This window comes from Argiope bruennichi, chromosome 10, assembly GCF_947563725.1.
Source record: "Argiope bruennichi chromosome 10, qqArgBrue1.1, whole genome shotgun sequence".
Taxonomy (NCBI): Eukaryota; Metazoa; Arthropoda; class Arachnida; order Araneae; family Araneidae; genus Argiope; species Argiope bruennichi.
This window is the reverse complement of record NC_079160.1, coordinates 51,506,753-51,520,104: the sequence shown is the minus strand read 5'-3', so window position 1 is coordinate 51,520,104 and position 13,352 is coordinate 51,506,753. Positions and strand designations below refer to the sequence as shown.

Genomic DNA, 13,352 nt, shown 5'->3' with positions numbered 1-13,352 from the left:
TTGTAATCTATTAGATTTAGGCATATATATGTATATATGTACACACACATTTAAAAGGTTGCTAATATTCAGGAAATATTTGTATGATATTTAAATTGGTGTTGTTGGAAAGATATATATATATATATATATATATTAATTTTATAATGGGAAAATTGTTCTTGTGCTGTAATATTTTGAAAGCTGTAGCCGAAGAATGCTAAAATTTTCCTTCTTATTTAATTTGTTAATTTTTTTTTAAATCACTCCAAGGTGCACATTTCTCCCTCCTTAAAGTATATAAGTTCCAAATTTGGTGAAAAATTATTGAAATTAATTTTAAAATGTATATTCAAAACTTGATATTATTCAGTTTAAGTTTTTGCTGTGAATTTCTTTTCTATTTTATGGTATGTACGAAAATTTTATATGTATTGTTCTTTTTAAAGGGTCAAAAAAATCAAATCGGATGTGTGCTACATGTTTAATTTGTGGAGAGAAAGGAACATGTTTGAAGATGACTTTTTGAAGAAATTAGAAACTAAATGTAAGCTAAAAATGTTTTTTTTACTTTTGCTTTATGTGTTGTTATACAGTGTTGTGATTTTCCTTTCCTTTTTTAGACTGAGGTGTATTTCAAAAGTTTACTTTAGAACTTTTAATTTCTTTTGATGATAATGATAAATTCATAATGCTTTAGCATGTTCAAAATCATTGCTTTTTAATGAAATTTCTTATCTGATCTTATGACTAAGATTGTGAATCTGTATCAAATATTGTAATACAATCAGTCAAAAGTAAGATATTCAAAATACAGATTTGTTTTATTTCGTATTCTGTGTCATATTGTGCAAACATCTGAGAAAATCAAAGGATATTCCTACTGGTTTAAAGAAGAAAGAAATTGCTTGATATAAGATGAACTTTTCTAAATATTGACAAAATTGTGGATGAAGCAGAAAAAAGTATCATGAAATTTGCAACACTGGTCAGTTACTAAATATTTCTTTAATCACTTATATATTCAAATAATATGTTTGATTTACATTCGAGCAATTTTATTTACAGTGAATGGTGCTGAAGTAACCTCATCGCTTTCAGCAGCAGCAGCAGATGATGATTATGAAATTTCTACAAGGAAAATAATTTATAATTACAAGGTAATATTAAATTGTTTTTTATTTATTTTCAATATTAAATTATGTGAAATTTTAAATAGAATTTTTTTTTTCTGTTTTTTGATATGAACTGTGTGTTATGTTTGTGCTTCTACAGTTTAGTGTTTTATTGACAGTACATCATTGGATTGAAAGGCTGAACATCAATTTAATTAAAATACAGAGATAGTTTATAAGTTTTTTTCCCCCTGTTTTTCATTGTGTATGGGTATGTGGTAAATTATTTTTCTAGATAACAAACTCATAATATTTTGCATTCCTAATACAATAATAAATAGATTCTGTGTTAGATCTATCAACATTAATTCATCCTATTCTGACTTGGCAGTATTAACAACACTAGCTACCTTTTTAGACCTAACTTATTTGCGAAGATATTGACATTTTAAGCTGTTAAATGATTACATTTTGAATACATTAAAAAAAATTTACTTTATTTAATATGGATTTTTTTACTATAGATGAGTTTGCATTTCATCATAACAGTAAAAGCATTGTAACAGACTGTGTAATAATTGCATTAAAAATTATTAAAAATAAAGAAAGAGTTATACGGACGTAAAATTGATATTCATTAAAAAAATAACTTTTTTAGTTTTAGGATAATCATTTTCGTGAGATTAATAGCTTTGGAAAATATGTTCATCAATTTCTATAGATGAGGCAAAGTGATTGCCAAGTTGGCAATGGGTAAGACAATTTATTTGACACCTATTTCTGGACTTCTTTTTCTTTTATCCTTTTTTTTTTTTTCCTCTGACTGAATGAATCGTTGGATGATATAGCAAACCCACTTCAGAACTTTCTAATATTTCTTTCATTCTAACAATATTTTGCTTCTCCTTTAATAAGTGAATTGTTGAATTAATTTCATCAGTAAGAACATTCAATGAAGCAGTTTGAAACATTCATATAGCAATTTGTTTAAATCTGGCTCATTCCAGTAAGCAAGCTTACTCTTTATATTAAGTAATGAGAGCAATTTCTATGCTGTATGTGTTAGTGTTTTATATATATATATTGAGAGAAAGATCTTTTTGTATTATTTACAGGCTCAGAAGTTTATATACATAAAATGAGAGTAAATTAGTGTTTTGATACTTCCTTTCATCTAAAATTTATATGATACTCAGACTCAGGCTCAGAATTTTGAATAATGGCATTGATTTTTCTAGAAAATTATAAATTTCGAATTCCACCGCTCAACAAATATTGTTGAATCTATAATATTTACTCTTCGTCTACAGTCTTTATGATGAAAAAAATAAGTAATTCATCTAATTTCTATTGATCCATTATTACATATATTAAATTCACTATGAATTGAAGTAAATAAATTTGGCTGTATCTCTAAAATCATTTCATTTGTAGTTTTCTGAATCTAATTGTCCAAATTGTATGATTTTTAATTATCTTGGTTTGGTTTTTTTGCTACTTTACAACAAATTGCTGATATAACAATTCTTTAATTTAGGTGAGGAGAATTTGCTTTTGGGTTGATAAAGTTTTGAATGTGGTGCCAATTGCTTCTTTCTGTCTTAAATTCTTCTATGGTGAACATGCACATGGCATCTTTCACTATTAGTCTTGTACTTGATGTATGTAAATTATCTTTTTTTAAGTTTTTACAATAATTTACATTAATTGAAATAAATATATAAAACTTCAAATAAATTGATTTCTAGATTGAAACCATTATAATGTTTTATGAAAATGATCTACAATACAGCTTAATCTATTTACACTATGTATCTCTGCTACTAATAAAGAGGAATGTGTTGCTCTTGCCGGCCCTAAATTATTGTTGTCTTGCAAATACATGCCTTTCTTTATTTTTTTAGAAATCATTGGTTACCTGGGTGACCAGGTAGAGAAAATCAGGGAAATTTAATATAAAATTAGAATTTTTTTTATAAAGTAGTAATTTTGATCAAACATAATAATTCATTGGTGTTTTTTCATAAGTAGAATGAAACATCATTGGCAACTAATGAAAACCAAACTTTTACTGATAGTCAAAAACAGATTACGAGAGAGAAGTATTAACCACCATATCTAATTTATTGTATATATGTATAAATGTATAGTATTTTTGCTGAAAGTTTTTGTTTGCTTTTTTTCAGAACATCAATCAAGTTATCAACATAATTAGTGAAAATGGTTTTATGTACTGTGGGAAAAGGCAGCCTAATTAAAGCCCAGCTCCTGATACTGTTATGATTTTAAGCTGTAGTGGACTTCTTTTATTTAAAAAAAATATATTTGGAGCTACCCTCCTCCCTCTTTCTTCCTTCAAATGCCAAATCGATCATACCATATGCTACTGAAGTGAAAATGTGAATTTTTTGTATAAATATTCAAAACTGGATGTAAAATATTGACCCATTATTATAATTCCCAGACAATTTATTTTTAATTAAATAAATATTTTGCAATAATTATTATTGTTCAGTTCTGATTGGCATGTTGGTAAACAGTATGGATAGGTGAGACCCCATTGGAAGGAAATAAATCATTCATTCATAAGCAATCTGCCAATGTTTTAAGCAATCAATATGTTTTTGTACTGCATTATTTGTGAGTAAATTTGAAAAACAGTTCTGAGATATGACTGGTTGGCTAAAAGTTGACCTAGCTGGCTGTGTGTTTTCTAGTGTTGGTTAATATATTTGTAAAAAAAAAAAAAAAAAAAAAGAGTTTCAAATAATTGAAACTTAACTGAAATTCACTATGTGAAAATGGAGTTTTTTTCTGAGCATAGTTAAAAGAGTAGAAATTTTTTTCAAATACAATTAAGAACATATTGTGCAATAATTAAAGAGGATAAAATAAAGCAGCAGCATTTTGAAGATATTAGAAACATCTGAAAACTGTGAGGGAAATTCGAACAACAAAAATGTTGGCTACTCTGGATCCCAATGGGAAGATTTATTTTCTCATTTCATAGTATCGCCTTATTATAGCTTTGTATTAAAAAAATTAACTTTTTAGATTTAAAAAAAATTGCTATCCTTTTTGTTTTTTTTCTACAATATCTTCAGTATCTTCAAACAAATAGGTATTATCAATTGAAAAATCCTTTTTTTTTTTTTTTTTTTTTTTAGCAATATTAACTTGTTTCAGCCTTTGATCAATTTCAGAAATTTAAAAATAATTTTTGAAATTGATTTCTTTTCTTCAAATACCAATGCTTTATATTGGGCCATCACTTTAATTCATAAAAATATGAAATGTAAGGAAAACGTGGTTAGTCTGAAGTGAATAATGACTAATCTGAGAATGGAAAGGATTAACTGGGACTATTTGTAGAAGGAGGCAAGCCTCTTTTTTCCTCTTCTAAATTAAGTTGAATGATTGCTACTTGTTGAAATTTAAACTTTGTACATAAAACAAACAAATGCTTCCTTTAAAATGATGATTCCTGTAGACCAAATGTCCCTGAAAAAACTCAGAGACAAACTTTATGCCCGTATTTAATTAAGTTCATGGACTGGATCATGAAAGCAAATGAATTTGCAATAGTGGAGGAGGAAATTACAAAAAGTTGTCACTTTAAGGACTGGTATTCTGTGATTTGTATATTGCGCATTGTATAGGCAGCGAACATCTTTTCACATTCCAATTGTTATCGTAATCATCTCTCCTCTATATATCCCCTATTGTTGTGATCCAAAAGGATTAAAATAGTGAAAAGGTTTTACACCTGGACATAAAAGCAAATGCAATCTTTTGATATCTCACATTCAGGATAGTAAGATATCATTTCAAAAAAATCAATTCATATGTATTATTAACTGTTTAAAAAGGAAAAAATTATCATTATAGATAAGTTATCATTATAGATGATATTGTTATATACAGATTTTGCAATATATTTATGTTTGGGAGGGTACTTTTCAACTAGGTAAACAACAATTATTACCAATAAAAAAATATTGACAAAGCGCTTTAATTTATTGTTTGTTTCCTTGTTGCCAAGATGTATGCTTGAGAGTCAAATACAGTGGCCACATTAAATGCAATTCAAATAGCCATGTTATAAGCTTTTAATTATTTGCACTTTATGACACAAATCTCTTTAATATAGATTATATTATAATTATGCCATATTTAAAATAGTAAAATTTTTTAAACAAATATTTTCAAATAACTTTAATAACAACAACAGCAAAAAAAAAAAACTTAATGCAAAAATTCTTGAGTATCAAACATAATAACTTATGCTCAATTTTTTTTGGAGGTAAAAGTAATTAATAGATATTAAGAAAGGCTTTTAACTAATCTAGAAATATTTATGCATCAGAAGAAAAAAAAGTAATTGAAAAAATAATGATTCCTGTAAAAACCATAATAGTTTGACTAAGAATAGCTCTGTATTTCTCAAACAGCACTGTAAAGGTGAAAAAGTCAAAATATTCATATCTTATTTTTCAGATATATGTATAAAATCTTGTACAATAAGAATATTCTATGACTGCATATTTGTGAATTTAAGTGTTTCTGCATGGATTTATATTATTGTTATATATTTACTATTGTATTATTATAATATAAACAAACATGTAGCATGTCTTTATTTCGTAATGTAAATTGGTGACAACTATTCTTAACATGTTTGATTGCTACAGTTTCCAAATATCTAATCCCCCCCCCATGATTTTGTGTGCATATATATATATATATATATATATATATATATATATATATATATATATATATATATATATATATATATATATATAGGTTATTATTAAATGACATATACTTATGGTTTCCTTTTTTCTCAATACAATAAATATTTTTTGTTTTATTGTTTTTATTTATAAAGTATATTTTTTATTTTAGTCTCAAAACCTTTTTGACAGTTTGAGAAAGCTGACGGCTGCAGAAGCTGAAGCAAAAGAAAAAATAGAAGTTTTTTTAAAATTTGCTGATGAGCTTAAATCAGTTGATTTGAATAACTTTACTGGTATATTACTTTCTGTGTTATTTCTTTAACTTGTTCTTGCATACTTTTTGCTGAAATGTAATATTCATTTTAAATCGGAATGGTTGCTCATGACTTACAGCCATAGTTGGCTTGAGTGCTTCTTTATCATCTTTTTACTAATATTATCATATCAATACTCCTGTACAATGATTGAAAATTTGTTAGTTTAATAATAATGGTATAGATAACCGATGTTTAATGACATATCTAGACGTGATAAGCTTTCATATGAAATAAATATTTGCGAAATGGGGCTCGGTGACTGATTTGTTGGGTTTTGTTTTCCTTATTATTTTAAATATACATACTTCAACAGCCATTAATTTTTGTGATCTAGATGGTCATCAAAAATTCTTAGCATGTTAAAACTTGCCAAGAGTGTATACTAATACCTGGATGAGAGTTTGTTTTATAAGTAAGAAGGCTTTCACTTTCCTGGTGGGTAAAGTAATGGTATGTGATTGATTTACCTTTACTCCAAAGATAGAATGTTAATTTTGTGGAAGGGGTTGGGCTTTGCTTGGTAATGATTGTTTGTACTCCATCATCAGTTCCAAATACTTTTGTGAAAACTGTCATTTAATTTAATCCAAGACACTTAGGCAGGGTAAGGATAAGTCTTTCATAGCATATATCTAGTAAAAAAGTTTTTTTTTCAGCGACTTTGTACTGATTTTTCTTTAAAAAAATTCATAATTTCATTTTTTCTCAGTTAATTTTAGTATTTTATTTTAATATAAATTAAAAGAAATCAACTGAAATTTGTGCTTTAAATTTAGTTAATCATTAACAGATTAAAGTGTATTTTAGAGCGAATTGCTAGTAAAATGAAATAAGTGCTTTTGAAATTTTCTTTATTTGGTATATAAATTTTTAAAAACATATTCATAAAAAATGCTAAAAGGAAAAGAAATATCTCTTATATTTGGCACAGCTATTATGTGCCTCATTAAAAAAAATGGTAGTTTTTATAAGAACAACAACAGCAGCCATAATATGCTAAATTAAGCAAATGTTTAATAATCTTCTGCACAATAACCCCTTGCAGACCTTGACTGACTCAACCACATGCACTTTCCAGCGCTTTCTATACCCTGCAATTCCCTTCCAGTTCTTTATCCTCAGAACACTCGGGTCTCTTTCCACATCATCCAGCCATCTAATTGGAGGTCTTCCTCTGGCCCAGATCCCATAGGATTTTTAAGAGTGGATATTTTGAGGGCAAATGTTTAATAATAATGTTCAATAATGAATAATCGTTTTCAGGCACCAGATGTTCGCTCACTGTGTTAATAGTGTTAATTTAATCATATCAACCGAATTTCATGAAATACATTATATCATATGATAAGAAAGAGCTGTGGTAAATTATACTTGCACAGTAACCATAGAGTATTTTGATTGGATATTATGCTTGCAAAGAGAAGAAAGTAATTATTGAAATAGGTGCAGTTGTTGAGCCTGGGGGCAGGGTTGTGTCAAAGTTTAATATTGCCTGGGGTCATAAACATTCATATAAAATAAAAATTGGTAGAATTGGACTAATATTTGGGGCTAGGGGATCTGTTTTTATGGTTTTGTCAGTTATTTTAAATAATGGAAGTGTGTATTTGAAGGATTTTTCAAGAAATGGTATGACTTATATTGCATTGTGCCGTTGCCGTATTGTTGCTGACAAGTTAAAACATCATTATGTGGTTTTATTTATTTTTTTATAAATTTTTGTTTTGATTTTATTTTATTTTAACATTGAATATGACAAATTTGGTCCAAAAAATGCAATTTGTACATTTTTTTTAACTTTTATTTTCGAAAAAGGTGATGTTGAAAATCACTGAATGCTATTGGAAGCTTATGGTGATTATACTTCCTAAATATCAACTTGTGACCACTAGTTCCAATGCTACAAAACTGGCGATTGGGATTCAGAATATAAGAAACATCCAACTCTTCCTAAAAAGATTTGAAGATGAGCAATTAGAAGCTTTATGATGTTTAAAGAACCTATGAGATTATTAAATGTTGACCAGTCAACAATATCTAGACATTTCAAATTCATTGGAATGATTTATGAACAAATAAATTGAATACTGTATGAGCTGAAGCCATTGAAAAACACAGAACAGCCTGTGAATCATTGCTTAAAAGACACAGAAAAAAAATTGCATCATATGGTGGTATAGGAAATGAAAAATGGAATTCTATAATAATCCAAAGTGCAGAAAATCATGGTAAGTCAATTCAAACAAGTCATCAGCATCAATGGCATAACCAAAATACATGTCATCAAATTCATGCTCTGTATATGGTGCTGGTTCTTTGGGATAGATTCTGGTTTAAATTTTCGATTCACTATTTTATATAATTTAGTTAATTAACAGCTTCTTCAGCAAAATATTTAAGTTTCAGATTTTGATTGTCATGTAACCGATGCTATAAATTTCTATTATTTTCTGTCAGCTTTCATAAAATTTGAACTGTAAATTGAAGTGGAAATGATTAAACTTAAATTAAAATTAAAGCTTTTTTTCTGAAATCAAACATAAAACAGAATCCTTCCACTCTGAAGTTTTAAATGCATTCATCTTTTTTGGAGGCATTTAATCAAGCTTTTCTACTATTATCTAAAGCAAATCTAATTTTGTTACTTTGCACTTCAAAGATTATGACGCTGTGAAGGTAGTAAACTTACAATTCTTAACTATTTAAAATGTATTGGTACTTCTTTCACATGCATATATTAACACTGGTACACTGCTTACAATTTTTTATCAATTTATTCATTTCATAAAATGTGTCAGCAACTTGTGAAATGTAATGTTATAATAATGTTTTCAGTTTAGATCCATCTTGCATAAATATGACACCTATTCTTTAGATCCATTTAAGTCCTAAAAAAATGGAGCAGTCTTTGTTAGAGTGTATTGTCTTCAAAATTTGCATCCCCACCCAAGTGAACTGAAATCTATTATGCTTGACACTATTATTATTTTTTTTTCTGGTGTATCCAGATCTCAGATATTGGCTTCTATAGTAGCAATTTATTCACACTTTTCTACAAGTTGAATGAATATCATGCAACCATATCAAGTCCAACAACTTTGACATCTTTAATATCATCTAAATGTCACTACTGGATAAGATTAGCATCTTCAGTTACATGACTTGACATTAGCATTTCTGTTTTGGCATTCTTTATTGTTTATTTTCTATTCTATTTTATTTCTATTACTTGTTTTTATTTCTAAATTTTTCATTCGTTATAAATTTCAAAATAGGAAATATTTGAAACAGAAGAGGGAAATACAGAACACAACTTTGAATTCATGTAAGTTGAAGTAGATAAATCAAAATATTATTTTATGGTAAATTATTTATATTGAAATATAATGTAAGTCTACAAAAATTGCTTACATGATAGCTAAATGAAAAAAATTAGATGAATTCATTTTGCAATGCCTGTAATCATTATTGCATAATGTTGATGGATACTGTAGTATCCTTAGCATTATCTGATAATTGTGTTTATTTTTAAAATTCTTATCCATTAAAGTTGTTTTTAGTTAACATACATTTTTTTAATCTTGTAGACCTGAATGAATGTCAGAAGATATTAAAAGTGATTGATACCTTTCAAAGTCTTGTCGAAGACTGTCTAAAAGCTGCTGATAATGAATCCGAAGTTAGGAAGAATGTTGTAAAGGAATTGGAACACAGTTCTGTTTTTTATAATGCACAATATGGAGATGTGAAGAAAGCTTCCAATGTGGGTATACAAAAATTAATTTTATATATTGTTGTTGTCAATTAAAAAAAGGAAAAACTAATTCTAATGCATTTTTTCAGGTTGTAATGAATTTTGTTAACATTTGACTTGGCTGATTTTATTTAAAACTTTACACATTGAAAAACTTAATAACATTATAATGGAGATGGAATTAATTGTTCTGAAAATGAAAAAATTGAGCCAGCAAGCCATTCTCTATACTTCTCTTTCTGTCTGTCTTTTCTTTCTTTCTTTTTTTTAATTTTTTTTTATATACTTCTAAATTTAAATTCTTATGAAGAATATAAAACTCCCCAAATTAGTTTCCGATTTGATTTAAATTTTATACATCAAATTAATTGATATTACATTTTATATCTCAATAGCAATTTAAAATACTCTAAAAGTTTCGTTATTTCAATTTGTATATCATTTTTCAGGCATATACGACATATGGGAAAAAACTGAAGAACATGGAAAGAATGTTATTTGAAAAGAAATTGACACTTCTGTCTCAAAGTGAAAGCAGCTCTCCATGTTTTTCTGAAAGCAATACATGCACATCACCAAGTAAGTGTACTTATTTTAAAATTGCAAGTAAACTTATTATGTATTGGTGTTTCAAAATAAGAACTTTTTGACAAGAGATTACAAATAATGCGAAAAATAATAATGGGTGTTTGAACATTTATTTGTTTAATTTAAATCAATATCAATGTCCTTAACATTTCAATCAAAGAATTAATCATACCTATCGCTGAAAGAAAATAAGCATTTGTGGAATTATTGTGATACTTTGTCCCAAATAAGAAATAAAAATAGCTGTGTTTTAACAGTTACGCTGATGATCATATTTGAACATATCCATGTCAAATTATCTAATGTCTACCAGTTATGATAATCATATTAAAAACTATGAAAATAATACCTCAATCAAAGATAACTATTTTTTTTATACAAATGCATTATTGTAAGCATCCACCAACTGTAAAGAAGTCAATAAAGTTGATTATTCTGTTTTACGCATTCTCTGGAAGAGAAAAAAATTCACCAAATCTGATCAGCAATAATACACAAATACCAAATTAAAGTTGAAAATTTTTTTATAATTTTCTTCTGATATTTAAAAAGATTTGTTCTTTGAAAAATATGGCTTAAAAAATATTGATTGATTTATACATTTAATAGAAAAACTGATTCCAAAAATTTGTAGTTTTATTCATAAAGGACTCATTAAGTGATATTGTATCTATATATAAATAAATTGCCCAGCTCTAATAACTAATCCAATTTTGCAAACTTTTGTTTCATATGAAAGCTTGTAATGTCTAAATATTTCAGCCATAGTTACCTGCTCGCATTTATCTACCATTTTTGAGAGAAATTGGGTACAATATCTGTGAAAAAACCCATGACAGAACTTTCCAGCCCCAACCACTGGACCAATTTTGAACACTTTAATTTTATATAAATGCACATGGTCCTTAGATGCATTATTAATGGTCAACTACTCTCCATGACCTCCATTTTTGAAAGAAACGGAAAAACACTGTTACACTGTACATTCTTTATGGAAAAAGTAATAATAATGATCCTATTTTCAATTTTGAAATGTTTTGTTTCTTATGAATATTTATGGACCATAACTACCTTATCCAATGGGCATCTACCCTCTTTCTATCCATTTTGAAAGATATTGCAAAATAACATTTTGACACAGTCCTCAACTTTGGCAACTGGATTGATTTAGCTAATTTCCATCACTAACTATACAATTAAATGCCTTCTGTGACCATATTAAAGGTAGAAATGGTGACCAATTAATATAGTCATGTAAACCAACTTTGATGAAACACATCTAATAAAAACAAACAAAAGTACTAGTTAAAATTGTAATTGCATAATAATGATAGATCGTTTTGATTTGTTAGATTTATTTACGGTATGTTCAGTTGTTGAGATTAGGAATTTTATTGGATTTCTGTGTCTCAATATCTCTCAGATATGGAGATGGAAGGGATGGAAATGAAATAAAAAATTGTTTAAATCATACTTTATATATTTTATTTAGTGGTTGAGACTAGGAACTCTGACATGGGATTTTTCCCTTCATTGAAAATGTACTGTTAACATGGGGACATTGATGATGTATTTTTGTCATAAATTTTCATATCATTTAAAAAATATCAAAATCAGTTCAATGCATATCCACTAACAACTACTTTGTGGAATTATGGATATATAGTGAGAAACTACAAAAAATGCCAAAAAGAACCCTCACAGCAATGCGGATGGTGAAAGTATTTTTAGCATGGTTAGGGAAAAAATAAAATCCTAATCCAGCATGAATAATAATAATAAAAAAAAAAAAAAAACACTGAAGTCACCTTTCATAATAAATATGAATGCAGGTGTTGGTTATTATGTTAAACTGAGCAATAATGACGTTAAAAAAAGCAAAAGTGATTACTAATCAATGAAACAAAGTTTAAATGTCTGAAAAATAGTGTTAATTTATTTCATCAACAAAATCGTGGTGTGCACAATTATTTTTAAAAAAAATTATTTTACTTATATATTTCATTGATGACAAATGTCTATTAATTTTGAATAATGTTTGAAAACATTTGTTTTAAAGTTAGACTAATTTTTAATTATTTATTATTAATATTACTTATTTTTTAAAATTAAGTAATTTTAAATTTCTGTCAAAATATCTGTTCAGTAATTTGTTGATACTATTACTTTTTATCGATACTGTGTAACATCTATAAATAATGCTACTGATGACTGGATAACCAATGTTGGAGGGTATGGCAATGATTGTTGCTTAAGGACAATCTTTGTTTAGACAATAAATATATGAGTGGTAGGAAAACACCTGATCATTGTATGTTGCTAGGCTTTAAAAAACAACCTAACGATGGAAATAGATTTTAATTAAATTACATTTTAATGATATGTTATGACAGGAAACAAAGGGAAATTTGGCAAAAGCAGTGAATACTGTGTCACTTGAAATGATCTGTTCAGCTAAATGTTGGCTAAATCTTCCTTAATTTTTATTCTTACTTTAAAAAATGCAGAAGGAAAACTCAGAAATAAATATGTTTTAATATATTTTAGTGGCTTAATGATTAATTATTTGATTTGTATGGTTTATGAAATTCTGAGATTCAAATTATTTATCTAAATAATTTTTACCCATTAATGCATCCTATTTATAGTATAAGTTACATACTATTACTTAAACTTACTTATTACTTATTATTTAAACTTATTCCATTATTTCTTTTTTGATTTTTTAAAAAAAAAATCAGTATATATTCCCTAACTCCTGAATAGTTTATAGCTGTTATAGATTTAAGTAAAGTAGTTTAGATTTAAGTATAGATATTATTTCGATTTTTTTTTTATTTATTTATTTTTATTTTATTTA

General features: G+C 27.0%; 1 protein-coding gene across 3 annotated transcripts in view; it reads left to right on the top strand.

Moving 5' to 3' along the window:
• The window catches only part of LOC129988261 (regulation of nuclear pre-mRNA domain-containing protein 2-like), a 30,345-nt gene that overhangs the window by 11,516 nt on the left and 5,477 nt on the right, over positions 1-13,352 (top strand). The window contains exons 1-6 of one of the 3 annotated variants that reach the window (XM_056096446.1): positions 1,048-1,139; positions 1,753-1,847; positions 2,632-2,755; positions 6,003-6,126; positions 9,738-9,913; positions 10,354-10,483. In XM_056096446.1, coding sequence (XP_055952421.1) covers positions 2,669-2,755; positions 6,003-6,126; positions 9,738-9,913; positions 10,354-10,483 — 517 coding nt within the window. In that variant the 5' untranslated portion in view covers positions 1,048-1,139; positions 1,753-1,847; positions 2,632-2,668. Of the gene's footprint in view, positions 1-428; positions 527-1,047; positions 1,140-1,752; positions 1,848-2,563; positions 2,756-6,002; positions 6,127-9,737; positions 9,914-10,353; positions 10,484-13,352 lie in introns of those variants that run through there. The other 2 variants (XM_056096445.1, XM_056096447.1) reach the window with 2 other exon arrangements.